The following is a 21,308-nucleotide window of genomic DNA, read 5'->3' as shown; positions in this document are numbered from 1 at the left end:
CGATAGTCCTCCTTACTTCACAACTTGACAAATTTCAAGCTATGAATATTCAGAGCCACTCTCCAACAACAACAACAAGTCTACATTAGACAATCACCACACCCTCCATCTCACACTGACAGTTACACAGCTCTTTCTGCATGGATGGTGGAGCTATGGTACCGTCGATCCACAATCAGTGAACTGTATTAATTGAAGCCAAAAATAAAAAGGTTTGATCACATTCAGATTTTGCCTTTACTATAAATCCATTCCTTTTCACACAAGTTACAAAATATTTTTAATATACATCTCATTCACAAAATCTCAAACACAATTAAACAAAACTTTTAAATATGAACACATTGCTTTTAGGGCTATGGGAAACTGGGACGTTGGTTTGAGCAAATACATTTGCATGCTTGACTGAACAACTCTGACAACAGGAAGCCGTGACCTTACATACTAGCTATGGTTCTTGGTGTGCGTGTGTTATATACAGATCACATGAGATGAAGAGGATAAGTTAGGAAGGTCTGCTAAGATATGCTTGTCTATACACCGCTCTGAATGCACACAAAGGAGTGAAGGGGTGAAATGAAGTTAGCAGGTCCATAGGGACTGGTTTACAAAGGGGGTCACACACCCAGCACTCATTGGGGTCACACAGTCAGGTACCTGGAGGGCCAGTTGATATGTGAGTTTGTGTCACCATCCAAGTCTTTCTGAAGAGACCACTCACTTTGAGAGCGAGACGTCAAGCTAAAGAACACCAGCCAAATTATAGCAACTTAGAAGCGTGGTAACTGTAGCGCTGTAACCATGACAACAACATTTTAGCAAAAATATTTAGAGGTTTCAAGGGTGAACTTGGAACTGTTTTGAAGTGGGATTTGCTTGTGATCCTAGGATGTGTGTCAGTTATTGCTGTAGCAGTGATTGGAAGTTAGCTTACCCTCACTAAGTGAAAGGATTTCTGGCTTGCCACTGTTTTGAGTTAGGATGGCTATATATGGCTATATTTATACATTTAATTATTTCTTACACTGTGATATCAAACGGGAGGAAAAAAAAAAAAAAATCATACAAAGCAGGTAAATTAAGGCTGCTGGTCCATCACTAAGAACTTAGTAAAACCATTACATCTAATTTTTCAAAGTAGTTCACAGTTCACTACCGCCTACTAAACTTAACTTGTAGTACAGAGACAATATTATTATTAACTATTTCTTCAGTAACTCATTGGAACCATAAATAACACCATATTAAAAATGTCTAAAACCTCTTGATGTTAAATACACTTTCTTCCACTGAGGGTGTGATATCTAAAACCTTGCAGATGTACACTACTGCTGGGGTGAATCAATTTTAACGTTTCTGATTCTCTCTCTCTCTCTCTCTCCCTCTCTTCCCCCCCGGCCCTTTGAGAGCAGGGTGTCCCTTCACCATGAACTTAATAAATAAGGCGATAAACAGCATGAAGTGGTGTGTGCACATCTCGGAGGCATTTAAGCACTGAACTAATAAAACATGCAGCTAGTCACAGTGAGGGGAGGGATGTCTTGCTGAAGCACCGACTACGGCTCCATTCCTTGCACTACCTTATTTCACCTCACTGGACTGGCATGTCCCTGACTCCACAAAAAGGCCGCTCGACATCATATATCTACAGTCACATAAGGGCAGGCTTTAGCATTAACAGAGTGAATAAGTTCTCAAATACCAGAGAGGGTCCCAAGGGATTCTGCCGGAAATGTTAACTGTGCAATCTTTCACGTCCGATGGATGCTTGAGCTGAGGGTTCTCTTTGTTTTTTGGTGAAGTTTACACACAAGTTAAAAAAAATGGGAATTGTTCAGTTTTACTGAAGTATTATGTGAATTCAATTTTGTACTTCTTTGTGATCAGTGCATCTGGTCCAGATATGCGCCCTCAGACTATAACTTTCGGACTGTCTTATAGCTTATTCCTTTCATTGTAGCAAAAGACAAAAATATACTTTTCAATCTTATTGCACCTTTGGGCATCTTTGGTCAGGGTAATTGGGACTTGCATTTGGCAGGCAGCATTTTAAGGCATTTTAGCCATTTAAACCATCTGCCATTTTTAAGTTTTGGAACATTTACATTTTACAATATTCAGCTGACCACCTGAAGCATGGCAATGAATTATAATGAAAAACGTGTGAAGATCATTATTGGGGAGACAACGCAAGACTGTATGCTGCCATAGGCTGAAGACAACAGCTCCCATAATAGAATAAGGGGGCAGGTTATACAGACATCCTAACAGGTGACACATGAGGCCCCTGCATTTTATTTTCGGTTAGAGTTCAATTCGCATCTTTTATAGTATAGAGAGAATAAGCTGTACCACGTTATTGGCAGGCACTTAATTTGGGTTAAATATTAGAACATTAGAACTTTGTTGAAGCCCTGAGGTGAAACTGTGAGATGGCAGTTGGGGTCTGGTATGAGATCCAGTCCACAGCTCTCAGTCAAATGGAAATTGAGACAAATCCTCCTTCCCTTTCCGTCTGCCTGCACCGCTAACCCTAACCTTAATGCTAACTCCAACTTTAACCCTACTGTTTCCCACCATTCTGCATGGGTGCGCCTGATTTCAAGGAAGCATAGATCACCATCTGAACTTTCAACAAGGTTAACACCTTTCATAACAGTACTTATAGTAGTATTGGACCAAAAAATGTTAACATTTGACAAAACAGTTTTCACCTCACGTAAGAGCCACCAACTAACTCCCAACCACTGCCAAACTCCCAGTAAACAGTTATCAATATATTCATTGGTTATTTCAGCCCAGTTGTGGTAGACAAAACCATGTGGTTTACTTAGACCTCTGCTTAGTATTATAGGGTCTTTACACACTGAGGACACAGATTCTTACCCTGTCCACATACACTCATACATTTCACATGGTAAAAACAAATGTTTTAGGAACTCTGGGGCTCTGTTTTAAATACCTATTTAAACTCCTATACACTCAAGTTCATAATGCCTAAATCATTCACACCATGATGCTGGCTTACTTTTTGCTAGTTTACAGCAAGGGTAGACAGTCTTATCTGCAGAGGACCAGTCTGGCTGCAGGTTTTCAATCCAGTCAATCAGGAGTGACACCTGACGCAACTCATCAACAGACTGAAGACTGATTGAACAACTGGAACCAGGTATACTCCTACCTGGTTGGACCGTGAACACTGGCCCTTGGTGAATAAGACCGCCCACACCTTGCTTTGAGCCTTTGTCTTGGACAAGCCTATTATAATAGTTAAAAGACAACCACTCCATTAGGTTAAGGAGGAGGAGGCAGAGCACTGAGGTCGACTCACCCCTGTCGGCTGAGGATGTTCTGCGCCTGTTGTTCTATGAACAGGTCTCCAGGGGAGATGCCGTACCGTGTGGAGGGCAGGGAGGCACGCCGTGCTGTACGTGGGGAGCTGGCCACTGCTGCCACAGCAACACCCCCCGCTGGTTGGGCAGGCACCGTTTCTGTGGCGGCCAGAGCTTCCTGTGGGCGGTGCCTGGGACTCCTGTCTGGTGGACGCCGGCAGTTTTCCAGGTTCATCGCCCTCTCTCTCTCGCGCTCTGCCTCCAAGCGCTGGTGCCCTTTCTCCTGGGCTGCAAGGGTGCTCGGCAGCTCCTTGGAAGGAGAAGGGGTGGGACCGGTTGACATGGAAACCTGTCCGACCCCCGAGCTGCTGTATTTCGGCCTGCTAGTGCTTCGTTCATGCCCTTCCTCCTCTCGCCAGGCCTTCTCTCTCTCGCCACACCCCCTCGGAGGTGGAGCTCGTTTGTCCTTCAGGTCGGCGTCTCGCCGTGCTCGCGTGTATCGTGGTGTGTAATCCATCTCCACATCCTGGTCAAGAAGGATCCCGTAGCGTTCCGATAACTGCCGTCGACGTTCAGCTTTGTAGCGAGCGATCCGTTCAGCTTTGGAGGCGAGGCTGGCCGGATCAGAGCCTGTAGGATTGGCAGTTGGGACAGGATGGAGAGGAGGCGGGGCCTGTGGCACGACCTGGGGCTCGGGCCGTGTACGTGCCCATGACTGCCTCTCTGGAGCCTCCAGCTCATCACGACTATAGTACCTCACTGTGGCAAAACAAGGTAGACATAACACAAAAAATGTTTAGAAAGCATGTGGAAATAAATCAAGATTTCATCAAATGTGCAACTGCAAGATTTTATACATCTTTTCACTACTGAATTTTATGAGTTTTGCAAAAGAGAGCTGAGGAACCACAAGTATTTCTCAGAAAATACTTTTTTTTACCTTGATACTATGCAGAATACTACATCACAGGTCAAGCATTACTTTAAGTTTAGCATCACCACACATGCTAAACAATGGTACCAACACATGAAAAATAATTACAACTGCTGCCTATAGAACATTTGCCTGGTTCGGTGGAGTCAGAGGCACGGGTGTAGCGGGGGGTGTCCTCCTCCAGAAGCCGATTAGTCACCAGACCAGGGCTGAGCTGCACACTGGGCACCAGAGTAGACGGTATGTCTGTCTCTATGCCCTCCAGCCTTCGAGCAATCCTCTCTTTCCTGTATGCAAAAATGGGGGCTTACTAGGCGTTTAAGTCAAACTGGTGTCAGTATGTACTCTGAAATTTTGAAAGGGGAGGAGAGGACTTATCTAACAAGTTACTGCTGCTCAGCAACTTGTTAGATAAAACTTACCTATTCATTTTTTGATCACTTTTGATTGATTGTTCAAAATGCTTCCTTAGCTCTGAAACTATAAAAACAGCTTAGTGAGCATGTCTAAAGTCATTCTAAATGCCTTTGACTAACGATTAACAGTTAGCTGATCACTCACCTTTCGGGAGCACTGTGAGAAGCTTTGCATCAATATCTGTGGCACTCTTAACGAGCACACTGCTAGCTCCAGAGGAAGAATCCTTGGGAAATCTATATTAAGGCAACAAAGGAATTGCAATATAAATAAATAATTTAAAAAAAAAAAAAAAAAAAGTCCCCACCAGTCGTTTGATAATTGTGGGTTTGGGACAATAAGTACTGCAGTGAGAAGCTTTTTAAACAGGACTTTTAGCTACAGTTCCAGCAACCATGCACTCTAAATGTGCCGTGTCGGTGCTGCATGAGTCGGAGATGAGACATTTTGGAGTGCTGTGTCAAACCCGTTCTCCTATGCATCATTTTAAGATTAATTAGCATAGTGTGTCGAGGGCTCCATATTCTCTTGGCCTGCCCATAGGAACAGATTAGCAGCTAAACTATTAATACAACATCACTCAAGTTAGATCTTTACCATGGCAGCATGCTTACCCAGCCTAAACAGGACTCTCATGCGTTTGCAGTAGACACAGAGCCGTACACAAGATTTCACATTTCATTGCTCATAGAATATAAAACGATCTGCATTGCAGATGATCTTTCTGGTAGCAGGGTCTGATTAGAGGTTAAACATTTTAGAAAAAAAAACGACCTTGGCAACAATGCGCATGTCTGATTTCTGGTCACAGTGATGGAAGAGTACACACACATGAACATATGAATAATGGGCATTTGCTAAAGTATTAACTGAGATCAGATGCATAATGAGTGGTGTACAGAATTGTCTTTGTAGTCAGCTCAATGCTTTGCAAGTGTATTTCTTACAAGAAGCAAATTTAAATTATTACTCTGAAGACTGAAATTTTGCAGAACAGCAGTATGTCTCTTGTCTACTTTGTAAACAGACTAATCAAAAAGCTAAATACCTAGACAATTCCTGACCAACCACACAGTACAAGTGACATACATTGCTAGAAACCCAGAGGTAAAGCCCACACTATGGAAACAAACACACTTATTGAAATACAACATGAGGTTAGCCCAGATAACTGCACAAAGCAAGCCTGGCTTCTGAAAGGCTCCATCACTTTGACTGATGGAGCTCTATTCAGTTTGCATTCTAAATATAATCTGGCTTCATCCTGGTACACTTAGTCAACAGAATGTTGCACTAAAACAAAGCTTTTGTGAACCTGATGAGTCATGCCACCACTCAATCTCCATTCAGTGTTTCTGAAGGATATTTCTGAATGCTTTATTTTTGTTCTGTACATTGACAGCCACTGAGGATGGCAGCACACACACACACACACCCAACAGTATGATACACCACTACAATAAATTATTGTTTATGTGCCTTTGGGATAAGGCATCATACAGCATCCATAAAACAGGGATAATACTGTGTGAGATAATCCAGATTAGGACCAACAGTCCAGGCTCTTTAGAAACATTTTGCCACCAACAGCGTGATTTCTCCAGCACTGTTTGCCATCTGAACATTTAAACCCCTATTTGGCTAATAAGATGCTGCACACAGGCTTTGACATTAATGCAGCAGACGACGTGCTTGCCATATTGACCTGGGTGTTAGTAGTCAGGGTTTCACTAGCTACATCATAAAATGACTTGGAAGAATGTGTGCATGAGGTGGGGGGCAGGCATCAGGATAAAACACCACACACCTTAATGCTCCTTTTTGCAGCAGCGTTGGGTTGCAAACTTTAACTGATGAATCGCGTCCGAGCCCTGTGAATGGAGATACACCAAGCAATATTGAAAAGACTAGGGGACAACACCCATCCATCCCAGTCTGGAGGGATGGCAGCAATGCTTGAATGAACACTTCCCTATCCAATGTCTTCTGAAATCAGCTTAGTATGAAGAGGCTTCCATTCACATCAGTTCATTTAGCCAAAACGATGGTGTTTCCTAGGGCTTTTTTTATAAACTCAGAAATACAGTGAGTAAACCTGAAGGACTCCTCTCAGGCTAAATAATGATTCTGAAATGTAAACAAAATGTGATAAAAAAAAAAAAAAAAAAGCTAAGGTCACAAGTGATTATGTAAAAAAAAAAAAAAAAAAAAAAAAAAAAAAAAATATATATATATATATATATATATATATATATATATATATATATATATATAAAAATTATAGTGGGAGCCACTGGAAGACAGTCAAACTAAAAATGCCAGAATTAAAACAACTCTAAGAACATCTGGCGCCACTGCTGAATTCTGACCATTTTAAGCAATCAAAGATCTCTCCTAGTAGACACAACAGCTTCAGTTACTGTCTTTAAAATGTTTTATTAGGCCAAAGGACTATTTACAAACTACAAACCAAAAAACAGCATACCTTGTCTGGGGTCAAACTGTGCATATACTTGGGAGTAGCCTGCCATAGCGTGAACATCTGTGGTCCCCTAAATTACTCTCAATAATTCTTAAAAATCTGATGCCCATAATTAGAAAAATGATCCACTCCTCATTTATTGTCCAATCTCATCACAGAAGAGTCAAAAGAGACCAACCAAACAAAATTCACAAGGTAACACTTAGAACATGCGTTCTGTAGGGACCCTGATGTGCAACTGAATGCACGGATGCTGAAGTTTCTGTCCTAAAGAAAGCGTGCCCAGGGTTAGCTCCCAGCATGGGGGACAGAGCCGATCAGGCTGACAGCACAGCAAGGTTTGCAGCCCGGCCCGAAGCCACTGAGAATCTTAAGGTGCTGCCGGCCACAAACAAGACAGGCTAGAGAGGGTTGGAATGAGGGATTTTCTAAAAATACAGGAAGGGGAGGACAAGGGGAAAAATAGCTCTCCCTCTGCAGAGGGAGCAGAGAGGGAGGCGACATAAGATCCAGGTGGATGTGTTGGGGAAAGGATAATTGTTATAATAGTCCCCACTTCCTGCAATCTTTAACGTCATGGTGACATGATGTTAACATAAGATGAGGTATTAAGTAATTACAGTATTAGATAAGAGGCCAGTGATGTGCGTGGGAGACGATCTTTAGGGATGTAAGGGCGCAGATTCCGGAAAGAGTGTAAAACTGTCAAGACGGCAGTTCTGATATTAAAAACTGTACACTGTGACTGTACAAACTACAAAAGAAAACTAAAGACACAGCTTTGACTCCGCATAAACATTTTCAAATAAATATGAAATATATTGTTTATTGTCCAACTTATGCCCCAACTCCTGTATGCATAGATGATGCATGTTTATAAAGCATTTATTAAGCTTTTTTTTTATTAGTTAAACAGGTAACTGCTTTATTAGTGTAATAGTGTTAAAAAGAGGCAGGATACACCGGACACCCCTCTGACACTGATTAGAGGTTATTTAAATCGAATCTGCTCAGTCATGGCCCAGCAACATGCCAATCACACCTTTCCGTCCGGTAACCGTCCTGGCACCAAGACCACAACAATCCCACATCAGAGCTGTCAATCATGCGGCCGGATCACGGTAACCGGGGCGGAAGGGATGAGCTCTTACCGTGGCCACCGTGAGTTACGTGGCTCAGGTAGTCAGCAATCCACTGGTTCCGCAACATGTCGCCGTGGACAAAGTCCGAGAAAAACGAACGCAAAAAAAATTTTAAAAGAGAGAGATGGAGAGCCGTGCTCAAAGAGAGAGAGAGAGAAAATGAGCACCGACCAAGTGAGAGCGAGAGAGGGGTAAAGTCAGGTACGCACTACGAACTCAACGTGATGGAAATGTGGACCCCCGCGCAGCCCTGGAGCGTTAGACCGGGCGCGCGGGGGGGGGGGGGAGCAGCGCGAGGGAGCGCGCGAGGGAGAGAGGCGTTAAATTCTCCGGCGGTAATCTGATTACAGGCAGAAATTAGCCTGGATGATAAAAGCGGATTTTGAGAGCACAGTGGATTCCCAGACTTACGACATGGCTACACAGACGTGCACGTACGTAACCCACAAGCACAGTACAAAGTTGTCAGTTACTCAGTGCTGCAGGGAATAGTGGGTCCGACACCCGATGGTAATGAAAATATTTAGTATTTAAAAAAAATAAAATAAAATAAAAGATTCAACAGCGACAACAAGAGAGACGATAAACAGACGGGGAGGAAGGGCTGAGAACTGGTACTCAGACTGAAATCATGACATCGTCCCTCACGGTTATAAAGCCAGCAAAGACGAGACAATAGCGCACGCACACCTTCCGGTTCCTCATATTCCACACTGCTAAACTTCAACTCTTACTGTGTGATGACAGTTGCTACAGATTCTAAGATATTTCTAAGATACGAGTGCATGAAAGTCGTTTTTAAAGAATTCCGCTAGAGGGAGTACCAGTGTGTGTTGAACACAAACAGCACCCCTGTTTTTTGTTTTTTTTTTCCCTCTGAGTACTCAGAAAGCAATGGTGAGGGTAGGAATGCATTTACTGTCCTTGTTTCAGGTCCCGCCCCCCCCCGCTCGCCCCCAATCACCAAAGACAAGAAAAATAGCCTAAAAGTAAACAAAATCATATGAACCGAATCTTCATGCAGTGAAATTTACAACTTTAATCACCAAAAGGCCTTAGCTTCTAGTGCAAGCTGAAAACAGAACTTAAGGAAATAGGTGTCTTTCTTCCTCTATTAAGCAAACAATGCAGGATATAAGCATCACATTAGTCAAGTTCAGTTAATATGAACTCCTTCGACAAAGTCAAATAACTGTAACCTTAGAAACATTTTTATTATTAGCTGGAAGCAGGGTTGGCAATTACACAATGAGACTTCAATAATAACATTAAGAAAACTATCAATTCCCTAAAAATGTTACACAGAAAAATACTGAACAGTTAATGTATCTTTACGGATATGTTATTTTTATATGGAGAAAAAATTGCCAGCATATGAAACACTGTTTACATACAATAAATCCAAGCATGGCACACATGCACAACTCACACCCACATCCACGTAGTCTGCTATGGCTCCCACCCCTAAATCCTTGCAGACGCCCTTAATAAGGTCACGTGTGCTCTGATTGGTTGAGAAGCCAGCAGGTGGGTGTGGTGAACTTGTTTACCCTGTGGTGTTGAGCATGTGCTCCCCAGTCTCCATCCATCTTTCCTCTCATCTTTCCATCTCTCCATCACTCTCTCGCTACTTTATACCCGTTAGCAGTCTGTTGCATCTCCTTTCAACCTCTTCGACTTTGGTTTCCTTTCTCCTTGTACGGTTTGTTTTTCCCCACGCCACCCGCATCCACAACCTATGAGCGCAATTTAAACTCATTGCTCATTCCATAAGCACTCCTGTAATAAAAGAAACTTCTACATAATCTGGGTACATGACCTATTCACATGTGCACCTTTTTTTTTTTAAAAATCCAGGTTAACTGAGATCACATCTAAGACTCAAAAACACTCAGATGACCCCACTCATGCCACCATAGTATTAGAATAACCTGCACCCAGAGATGGGGGAACCACCAGGCAGTTAACTGAAACCATGATTTACTTAATGTGTGTGGCAATTCAATATTCTTTAAACTGTCTATATGGAGTACCAACAGGGGAAAGACTGGACTGTTTCTAGGTACACAGAAGCATGAATTCTCCCTCTCAAATGTGCAGCCATTCTCAAGACATGACCAAATGGAAGAGCCGTGTTTGAGCAATAAGAACACTTACAGATTTCGAGCAGAACATGGACAAGAACAAGCTTAGATAGGCCCCTGCAGGGAGCTTGGGGAATTGGCAGTGTTTAAGTGGGCTGTCTGAAGGACATTAAACCGTGGCGTCATCTGAGTAAGAACAGGCAGAATTAACAATAAGACTCATTCAGTTACATTAGAGAGTCAATTCAGTGACTACTGCAGCACTTCCAAAGCGTAAATTACAATGTTTTACTGTCAATTACTTTTAAACTTGTAATTCAGGGAAATGAATTATAGTTAAGCAGGTCAGTATAATCAGGCACAAATGTTGCCTGATACAAAATAGTGTGGATAGACACACATGCAGACAGAGTGAATACAGTGAATACACTTCACGTGAGCTCAAAATCAGTCTACAAATCTAAAAATGGGTAACACACACACACACACACACACACACACACACACACACACACACACACACTTATCTGCTTAGAAGTTTTGAAATTTTAAATTGTTTGCACTGATGCATTAACAAGGCAATTTGGTGTGTTGCACCATAAAATCTTGGTACTCTACCATTCCAGAAACTTGCAGTTGTAACCATGAAAGTAAAGTACACGAAACACAGAAGACTTCAGTCCTTTATTTATCATAAGCCAGTGTCCTAAATGTCCTTAACATATAAACATATTTAAATGTTGCTCTCTTACAGAGAATATATACCATTCTGCAGAACTCCTTTACAGTGGCTACACTACAGCTTCCGTTGTGCATGCAGACCATGAATTTAGCTTCTTTAGCTTCATTCCAAACAGATACATACCGCCATCATACAAGGAAAATGCACTTTCTGGTTTCTAGGCAACAAAACTGTTTACTCCAGTCACAGAAAAACAGGGGCCACATCAAAGCATTGTGGGAAGTTTCCCCGGTCGGACGACAACGTGCCAAAGACAACACAAAAGACCAGCCTGCATTCTGAAGCATAAACCACTACATAAACCAACATGCAGACACACAGAACTGGTGATTTCACATTCCTCTTTTAATGCCTCTGGGATTACCATGTCATGCAGGTATTCTGCAATAGCCGCTATGAATATACACACCCCAAGACACCAACATGTGACCTCATACCACTGATATCTTAAAATTTCTTCTAACGGAAATAATACCGTGCAAATTACAGCTCCACACATCAAGACTAGATTGCACAACAAAGATTTAATTTAAGTAATCAGTCTCATCATTCTCTCAGTGAAAGCAATAATGGCAGAGATAAGGCAGTGATTAACAAAAAAACACAACAAAGTGATGGTGTTAGACATTGGCTGTTGCACAGAGTTGAACTTAAAGCAATAAAGCCACATTAAAGATGAGAATTAGCCATGAGCCTCCAGTGTCTAATGATAAATTGTCTAATGTTTTATTGGTTAGTTGGCCAAAAGGGGAGGACATGCTTGCTGGTTAAACACTGCTGAGACTTTACAAGGTGCTTTGAGTAGCATTATGTTCACAAAGAAATAACAGTTCATAGCCAACTATGTGGGAACATTACATGAGTCACTAATTGTAATGCACTTATTTTAAAAACATGCATCTATTTTTCAAAAAAAAAAAAAAAAAAGACATTTCCAAAGCCATTGCCTTATGTATACATACTATGAAGACAGCACAAACTAGAAGACTACAACTGTATACATGTATGTATACATTTTTAGTACACAGCACCTTCAATAAATGTGGGCATGGGACATGGGGAGATAGAGCATGCATCTGAGCACATCCGTTTGAAAATGCTGGGAACACACAACCCAGATTATTATAACTATAGTCAGCACAATGTTTAATAAAAACATTAATATTAATTTGCATCACTCCAAGCGGCTAGGCTTGGAGGAGGAGAGACTGGGCTGAGCAACGTCTGCTGCCTTTATTAGGACAGAAAGAGTCCAGAGCGCAGGGCTCTTGCAAGTTGTTTAACTTGGCGCCAGACTGCAGACAGCGGCATGAGAGGAGAGTCTGGCAGCACCGTTCTCGCCAGACTCAGGTGCAGGAGTGAGAAGGTTAGTGACACGATTAGACTGGCGAAGACAACCGAACCAAAGCGGAGGGGAGGTGAGCTTTAAATGCAAGGTCACATGTGTGAGTTCACAGTGTCAGAGTGCTGGTGTAAAGCAGCAGTCCGTGGCTGTTGGTTAAGGTTTAAGTTCACTTTTCATTTATTAATAAAAAAACTTATGCAGACTAGGTAGTCATCCTAGGTCTTTAAATAAATGCATTGAGAAACTTAAATTGTACACCCAGGACTACAAGCACTTCATAAACTATAATAAAAATGGTGTAAGATCAAGAAAATGCCAATCAAAAAGGAAAATGTTTTGTCAAACACTGCTTTAGTAATCATAAGTCAGAACCGCTTTTGAAAGCCAGCGCCTGTCTTTATTCAGTACATAATTCCTGGTCTCAGTCAGCATCTTGACCATTTTCAAGAGTTGGAGCCACAGCCTCTCATTCCCTGTGCTCTTATATGGCCATTGAGCAGCAACAGGGCAATGGAGTACACCCTCTCAGAGAAAGAGTGCAGCCTCAGGCCAAACTGACCTTCAGACACATTTCATGTGATTCTGAAGACTCCATTCCAGCCCTGACCCACAGCACAGGTTAGCATTCTCTCTCTCCACCCCACATGACGGACCTATAACAGGAAATCTGGCCAGTCAAACAAATGCGTTTGAGCGGTAAAAACCTTAAGATGCATCCCTGTGGTCCTGCAGGACTCAATCCAGGAAACAAAAAAGATGTGAAGAGTTTAAGAGCAAAACTCTGATCTAGAATCTTAGGGCTATATGACAGGATTTGAAATTTACAAGCTTTCAAAAAATAAAAATTAAAAAATGAAATGTCCCTTAAAGCTCTTGGCACAGAGGAGGTTTACATAAATATCAGGGTTGTCTTGGTACATAATTAAAAATGCAATCAAGCTACAGAGATAACAGCAAAGAACATTTCTGTGAACATACCCACACACCTTGATTTGACTTCTCAAGCCAGCCACACACAACTGTCAGTGACTGGACATTAGGTTTATTCCTTCTGCATGGACAGCAGTGTGATTACTGATCAAAAAGCTGAGACGAATCACTTAGTTCTTCAGCTACCACTCCACTGCACCCCCCAGTTCCCAATATGACTGTTTTGTGGGTGTAAAATACAATATAATAATAATTTATATATATTATATATAATTATTATTATATAAAACACACACACATGGATGAGTTGGCTTACTTGATGAACTATCCAGTGGAACTACCAGTTCCATTTTTGTTCTAAAATAAACTAAAGAAATCAGATGCATTTCAGACCATCCTGGAATGGATAAGGGCATCATTCAGAAGAATTAGCTCTGCACAGTATAAACGACCATTTGTTTTGACAGAGCAGGCAGGTGCAACAGCTGCAACTCCAAGGCCCACTGCACCTCCTCCAACACACACACACTTCTGAGAGGGGCCTTCGGTGCCACCAGTTACAAGTTTCCAACAACTGAAGCAATTTGCCTTTCACAAGATCTACAAATATTTAACCAAAAGGCCATGAAGTCACCAAGTTGTGAGATAGCAGACAGGCCCTGGTACTTGATATGACTGTGTTCCAAATGCTCTGTTCTCAGGAATATGACTTGAAGTTCATCTTGCTCCACTCAGTGGTTAATACAATCTCTAAAAATAAACCTGCTAGCATCTAGCATATTAATTTATAAGCATTTCAGTGTTCATTTGCCTTTTTTAGATTTTATAAAACACTTTAGCCTTGGCATTTTAACTAATTCAAATAATTCAAACAGTTAACATAGCAGTCATCATCTTGACTGGATAACTATCGACAGATGGTTGTAAATGTTAAGTCTGTTAGGGGTACACACATTTTCAGACTTGAATTGAGCCTCAGAACAGAAAATCATATCACTATTTTATATTTTAAGTGTTAAAAACATTTATTCTATAGAACTAATTATATCTCACATATTGACTTGAACCTATACAAATTTATTTGTGTATATTAAGATTACAAAGTGGCATGTTCTTGTGCAATTAAGTGATCGTAAAAGGGTGGAACTGAGCAAACCAGTAATAAAACCTTAAATTGCTTTATAAAAAGCTTTGAAGTCCAAGTCCTTTGTAAAAGATGGGGGGGGGAATATCATTTATTGATACTGCACTGAAATCACTAGAAATCTACTAGATGCCCCTGGCCATAGACTCAGACCTCAGGTCAGAGGACTGCCACAGACGGGTGTTAGGGTATCACTTACTGAGGTCAGAGAGTTCAACACAGGTCTCCTGATCTTCCACAATGTGGCGAATTACCCCAAACCATGAGGGGGTTCAGAAAATCTGCGCCATGTCTTTAACAGATGAGTACGGCTTAAACACGACTCGTGTAATGCTTGACTCGGTCTCATTTCAGGTATCAATATTTACGACTCACGGACAGGTGCACCATTTGACAGATGTTTCAGGATGGGAAGCCACCATCATTTTTAGTGCGACTACTGGTAGAAAAGCCATTAACCCAGTGCCATGAGCACAAGAGCCTTTCACTTCTCATGAGTGCAACAGAGCTGCAATCGTCAAAACAACTCAGACACGCACCATGACAAAGATGGTGTCTACTGACATGATGAAACATCAAATATGTTTTATGAATCCTCCATCATACCATGTGACCAGCAGCATAAGGTTACCTTTCTAATAGGACACCGACGTACTGCATTTGAAAACATGACTCATCCTGTTAACAAAACAGTTGTCAAGTCTAAAGGTTCATTCACTTTTTAAATAAATTAAGAATTGTCATTACATTTACTGATATAGTAGCCTATTAATAGGAGCCAACTGTCTGAAAAGTGACTTAACAAGTTTATATTACTTCCCAGCAGCTCATAAATCATTGGTAACTGAGGATAAGGAATTTCTTTTGTGCGTCTGGTCTAAATCCAACCTCCAAATCATCAAATCCATTCCTCATGTGACACTTCAAAGACTGCTCATCACTTCCAGAGCGTTTGGCTTTCCAGGCAGTGATTCTGTATCAAAGTTTGGGGAAGTCATAGCGTTTACTGGTCTACTGAGCCCCTCTGCATCATGAGGTCAAGCAGAGCAGAGCCTACAGAAGTGGCAGCAGTCACCAGCTTGCTCCGGTTACACCGCTGATTCCTGGGAACTTCAGATGTTTGGGAGGAACAGCACGTCCCGACCAGTGCATGTCTGATAAACGCCTGAGCAGAATAGACAGTGCACAAGTGGCATGAGAGTCCCGTACACAAATCTCAGAGATGCGAGGGCATACTAACCATGAGATCAAGTTCATTTTAACCATTCACACTTGCACAACGTGTGCCATTTGATTCTTTTTTTTCTTTTTTTTATCTAAACAGGAAAAAAATTAAAAATAAATAAATAAATAATAATAATAATTTAAAAAATCAGACCACATGGACTAGAAGTGTCAAAATCTGGACCATTTCCACATTCCTGGACAGCCACTTTCAGAAGAGGCTTGTGTAAACAAATTCATATAGGTAAAAAAATAATAATAATCTAATTTCAGAAATACAACCTGCCTTATAAATGCAGCCACAGAACCCAGAATTAATGTGCAAAACATACATTGCATAAACTAATTTTACTGTAAGTGTCAAGTACAAGACCAGGTGTAGAAAACACCTCCTTCTCCAATAGGAATTTATGCCCACCCCTGTTCTACGGCCAGTGCTGGAGAACCTGAGATACAAGACAGCTTTGTACACTCCTCTTCTGATCAGATCAGCATAAATCAGAGATGCAAACAATACAGTTCTACACAAACATAGGGCTCAACGTAACACGCTCAACCAGATAGAGACTGAGAGATTGAGAGTAAAAGATGGTGAGTGAGTGAGCAGTGAATGAGATAGAGAGAGAGACTGACTCACCGTTTCTCAAACGCTGCCAGAGGTGGTGGTATTAACACCAGCTGTGGCAGCTGTAATCCAGATCTCTACGGATGTCCTTTGAAGAAGTTTGGTATTCCTTAGAGTCAGAACAAGTGGGTCTGTGGGAGGTGGAGGGATAAAGCCCCCCCCCCCCCCCCCTTAGACCTCCGTCAGCAAAGCAGTGTGATGCAAGTACATCCAAACATACGAAATGAGGAAACAGCTCAGCACAAAAGGTTCTGGGATGAAGGGAGAAGGGGGAGGTAGAGGGAGTGAGGGGAGTGAGGGGAGGAGCACAGGTCAGGGAGAACAGGCAGAATCACAAAAAATAAATAGAATAAATGGATAGTAAATAAAGACAAAGTAAAAAAGATCAAAAAAATATATGCTCTAGAAGTTAGTAAATAACACAAATATTCCAAGGGGTTCTTCCGGATTCTTTCTTTTCTATGAGGAGAATTCCTGCTGGGAAAATTTGCAGGTGGGAATTCTCTGAATCTCCCCTCTCAGCTAACAGCAACGTGAAGCTCCAGGGTGATACATCAAACTACTACTGAAGAGTGGGGGGGGGGGGGGTTTACAGAGGGAACGGCGACAGGAGCTAGACACACATTTCCCCCCCCCCCCGCCTAACGCAAACGTGGGAGAGGTAACCTCATCTAGCAGGCTCCATGTATGGGCCTGAGAGAGGAGCCCAGCAAAAAGGGAATCTGCCATAAATAGAGAGAGAGAGAGAGAGAGAGAGAGAGAGAGAGAGAGAGAGAGAGAGAGAGAGAGAGAGAGAGAGAGAGAGAGAGAGAGAGAGAGAGAGAGAGAACGCAGGAAAGAAACAGATACAATAAATCTTCGTCATCCCTGCTCCTCCAGCAGAAATGGGAGCACGTTTCCTCTTCTATTGTGTCCCACACACTAAATAAAGGAAACCCAAGAAAAATGCAGTACAGGTGTCCAGACTGAATAGGAGCTGTACACTCAGACTCTTTCACTGGTTCTCCCAGCGCGAGGCCCCAGACATTCCGGCAGCTGCCCAGAAGGGGTTGGGGGAGGGGGGGGGGGGTCACCATTGCTCCAGCCAAGCATAGCGGCAGCCATGGTAAATGTGACTCTGGGACTCTGAAGCATATATATAGCTATGGATTTTTGCCGGACACATGACCACACCACCACAGTCCCATTTACACTGCGCGGCACACGTTTGCACACGTGCGCACACTCCGACAAATGATTCCCTTGCTAAACATAGAAAAGAAGTGTGACTCAGGGCATGTTGAGTAGTTGTATCAGTCTACCAATATTTAATCTGTGATCACTCAAGTATTCTCCAAACACAAGATTGAAACATCTTTCCATATGGACTTCTCACAATCAGTAATCCACCTTATACTGACAAGGACAGCATGATAAAAACTAACACGGCCATAAAGTTCACTGGCAAAGGAAACTGGAGTACTGCCAGATGACAAATGAAACCCAAACCCAAACAGGGAGGCACTATACAAACCCCAAGATGAAACAGTGAGGCAATACACCAACCCCAACACCAAAAAGCTGCACAGAAAGGTCTATGATACCAACTACGCAAAACATGCACACACCTTAATACATTCACACTGGTGCGCAGCCAACAATGTCTAAAGAAACGCAATGTTAACACCTATACAAACATGCACCCACAGTAAGGTATCTTGATCCACTCGGACACTGATCTGTGCCCTTTGGCTAGAGTCCCTGCTGAAATATTGCTACAGGAATTTCAGCAAATGAGGTCATATCCCTAAGCATGTCACCCCCATCTATTCAGAATAAGGACGCTGGGAAATTATCATCAAATAGTTTAACCGACTACTGTACTGAGAAGTCGTGCTGGTCAAAAAACCTTGTTTCTTTAGCCTGTGAGGGCTCCAATATTCATAGCACGTTCCTTCAACGTGAAGCGAAAGCAAGCCGCTTAGCAGTGCCCTCTGGTGGTCAACACTACACATCCATAAAGCCATTACATCAAGGATGATAATTCCTCTGCAGTGATCGTTTACATTAATTGCATTTGGCACTCACTCTTATCCAGAAAAACTTGCATATTTATCGGTATGGAAGAACAAGCACTCCCTAGGAGTTGAACCCATGACCTCGACATTAGTAGGACTATGCTGTACCTACTCTATCAGGTGAGTTACAGGAGTACCACTGCAGTGGTTCTGAGTGGCATACTGAAAACATGCCACCTTTAAAGTCAATATGAGATGACATGGATCAAATCTGAGTTGTGCACTGTGCTGCCCACTGGCTAGAGTCACTTCTGAAATATTCCTAAAAGAAATTCAGCAAACAATGAGATCATATCCCTAACCATGATCAAACGCTGCATTAAAAATCATGAACAAACTCCAAGGAATTCAAAAGAGATCTATATATTGACTTTTTTAAAGCTGCACTATGCAAGATTTTTTATAGGGGAAAAAAAAAAAACCTGAAAAAATAATGACCTTCTATTGCTGTGAGTTACCTTGTAAAACAAGAAATACTCATTGAAAAGTGTCCCAAAGCACCAGAGCCGAAACATCCTTACAAAACAAGTCATCCAGAGGTCCCCAGATAAAGCAGCATGCAAGCCAGCAGGCCATGGCAGAGGCATTAAGCATTAGAGTGCAGAGTTCAGACCTGACAGGTGGGTAGGACAAATCTCATTTGTTCACATGCACAATTCATCTGCCACTTTCCACCACATTCATTTCTGACCACAGCATGCCCCAACACTAATCAGGTGGTGGACTCCTCTCAACACAGTATTAACACTTGCATGGTAGAGGCATTTGGGGGGTCGTAAGATGGTACACATTAATCAAGCAGTGCTGCACATGTAAGTGTCACTGCTGAGTTGTGAATGTTCCACCACCCAGAAATATCCAGCCCATAGTTCTCCTGCAGTCAGACTCGCAGCACTGATGAGGGGCTAAAGTACCGACAGCCAATAGGGTACAGGTTGTATGGTCCACAATGACCTGAGAAGAACCAACAGTGATCTTAGGCCCAGGCAAGCACACAGACACATGGATGGATAAACATGGACAAAAATAAACACAAAACTACAGACAAGTAGACAAAAATAGAAAGAGACATGGAGACGGGCAAGACGCAGGCAGACATACAGGTGACCCTCTTAATGCTCAGCAAGGTGTTGGTGTGTGAAAATGCCAACAATTATAGTGTCTAGTGTAAATACTTTTAAATAAGTCTGCCACCAATGTGCGTCATCTGATTATGCAAGTATAGGCTACTTGAATGTCAAGATGCCAACTTCAATGTTGGCATCAAATTCAAATTGTGACCATTTTCTGGCACACAAAGAATATGAATATGCAGTACTTGAAAAAGTATATCTAGGTGCAGAAGGTTCAATACTTCAGCTGAAATGGCATTCAAAAGGTGCCAATATAAAATCACTCATTTTTAGCACCTCTGATGTTTAACACAGCTAGAGGAACCTCATGCTCTGCACATCCTTCTGCCTTCCTGACCTAGATCATGAAAGGTTTGCGGTCACAACTGAAAATGGAGATAGTTTGGGAAACACACATACAAAAAAAAAGGCACAAAATATGGGGTTCGCCAGGACTAGTACTGGAAGCAATATGCTGTCTTAAAGGATATGTGCACCGTGAAAAGGATTCACGCATCTCACTTGTCTCACTTTGAGGCTCCGCACAGAAGCTTTCCCTTTCAATTAAAAAACAGTTTAACTACACACGAAAAAACAAAGGCCAAACTTGCTATAGATCAATTTAAGGGGATAACGGCACTGACACCATAGCGGAGACCGGAATGTTCACTTACTTCCACATCAAGCTATGTTAAGACGGCTCGCACGCACAAGCATTTGGTCCTGTAGCACAGAGAATTCTGGAGTAACGTAGCCAACCGATTCTCGTTTTTCTTAATTAGGCCTGACGCCGGTAAAAAAGTGTTCGGGGCTTATATCTGTGCCAAGAATCGTTTTTGCTTTTTGGATTTGCTGGGGTACAAAATGTGCTAAAGACTACTCCTTCCTCCTTGTAGGTGCCAATTCCTTGCATCGACAGACATCAACAGCTTGCGAACATAGTCCACGGGGACAGGTAAAGCTATGCATCAAAAGGAAGAATTAAAAACTCGAAGAACAAGGATAACCAGTCACCACTAAATTACATCTAAAAAATAAACTGCGTCGTGGACGTTATTTTTCAAGGAAAGGCCTGTAGAGAACACTTATCTGGAAATTTATTAAAGAACCATTTGTGGAAATGAATGTACAATTAGCTCGGCTTACCTTCCGATTTCAATTGTCCTGTCTTCCAAAAAATACGTTAAGAAAGGTGTAGGTTCTTCTCATTTCCGTTTTTTCTTTTATCTTTTACACGCTTTCGATATAGGGTAATGAGTTTAATATCGCCGCGAGCACCTTTTACGAATAACTGTGCTGTTCGGCATCGAATTTAAAAACTTCCGTCGTGAGCTGTGACCAATAACAAAACAACGTGTGCAACTCGTTAGACGCTTGTTAGTCCGTACTTGCGCACTCCTAATGCGCTTAGTGCTGTCTGTGTTAGTCTAGTGTATTTACGCAAATGCAAAAGCAGTGCTTCAGTCGACGTTTGTCTAACACTAAAAATTAATTGAATAATTAGTTCCAATATAAGTGCAAATAATAAATAAATAAATAAATGGATCTTGTTCTAGAATAATGTTCTATCGTCCCATTTTCTTAGCTCCCTTTCAACAGCTTTACAAGTTAATAGACTTTCTTGGTTTTAACTTTTACTTTTTATCCCCAAATGCTTAAGGTTTTCATTTTGTTCTCTCTCTCTCTCTCTCTCTCTCTCTCTCTCTCTCTCTCTCTCTCTCTCTCTCTGTTTCCTCAA

General features: G+C 41.9%; 1 protein-coding gene across 8 annotated transcripts in view; it reads right to left on the bottom strand.

The window, feature by feature from the left end:
* svilb (supervillin b) overlaps nt 1–16,555 on the bottom strand; it is a 40,741-nt gene extending 24,186 nt beyond the window's left edge. For 4 of the 8 annotated variants that reach the window (XM_027025046.2, XM_027025048.2, XM_027025047.2 and 1 more), the window contains exons 1-7: nt 8,317–8,457; nt 6,491–6,554; nt 4,828–4,919; nt 4,689–4,746; nt 4,399–4,553; nt 3,332–4,091; nt 658–741 (exon numbers count right to left, since the gene is read on the bottom strand). In XM_027025046.2, the coding sequence (XP_026880847.2) occupies nt 658–741; nt 3,332–4,091; nt 4,399–4,553; nt 4,689–4,746; nt 4,828–4,919; nt 6,491–6,554; nt 8,317–8,374 (1,271 nt within the window). In that variant the 5' untranslated portion in view covers nt 8,375–8,457. Of the gene's footprint in view, nt 1–657; nt 742–3,331; nt 4,092–4,398; nt 4,554–4,688; nt 4,747–4,827; nt 4,920–6,490; nt 6,555–8,316; nt 8,458–16,413 lie in introns of those variants that run through there. The other 4 variants (XM_035528751.1, XM_027025051.2, XM_027025053.2 and 1 more) reach the window with 4 other exon arrangements.
* Between the last annotated feature and the right edge of the window lie 4,753 nt (nt 16,556–21,308).

This window comes from Electrophorus electricus, chromosome 7 (genome assembly GCF_013358815.1).
Source record: "Electrophorus electricus isolate fEleEle1 chromosome 7, fEleEle1.pri, whole genome shotgun sequence".
Classification (NCBI taxonomy): Eukaryota; Metazoa; Chordata; class Actinopteri; order Gymnotiformes; family Gymnotidae; genus Electrophorus; species Electrophorus electricus.
This window is presented reverse-complemented; position numbering and strand designations above follow the sequence as displayed.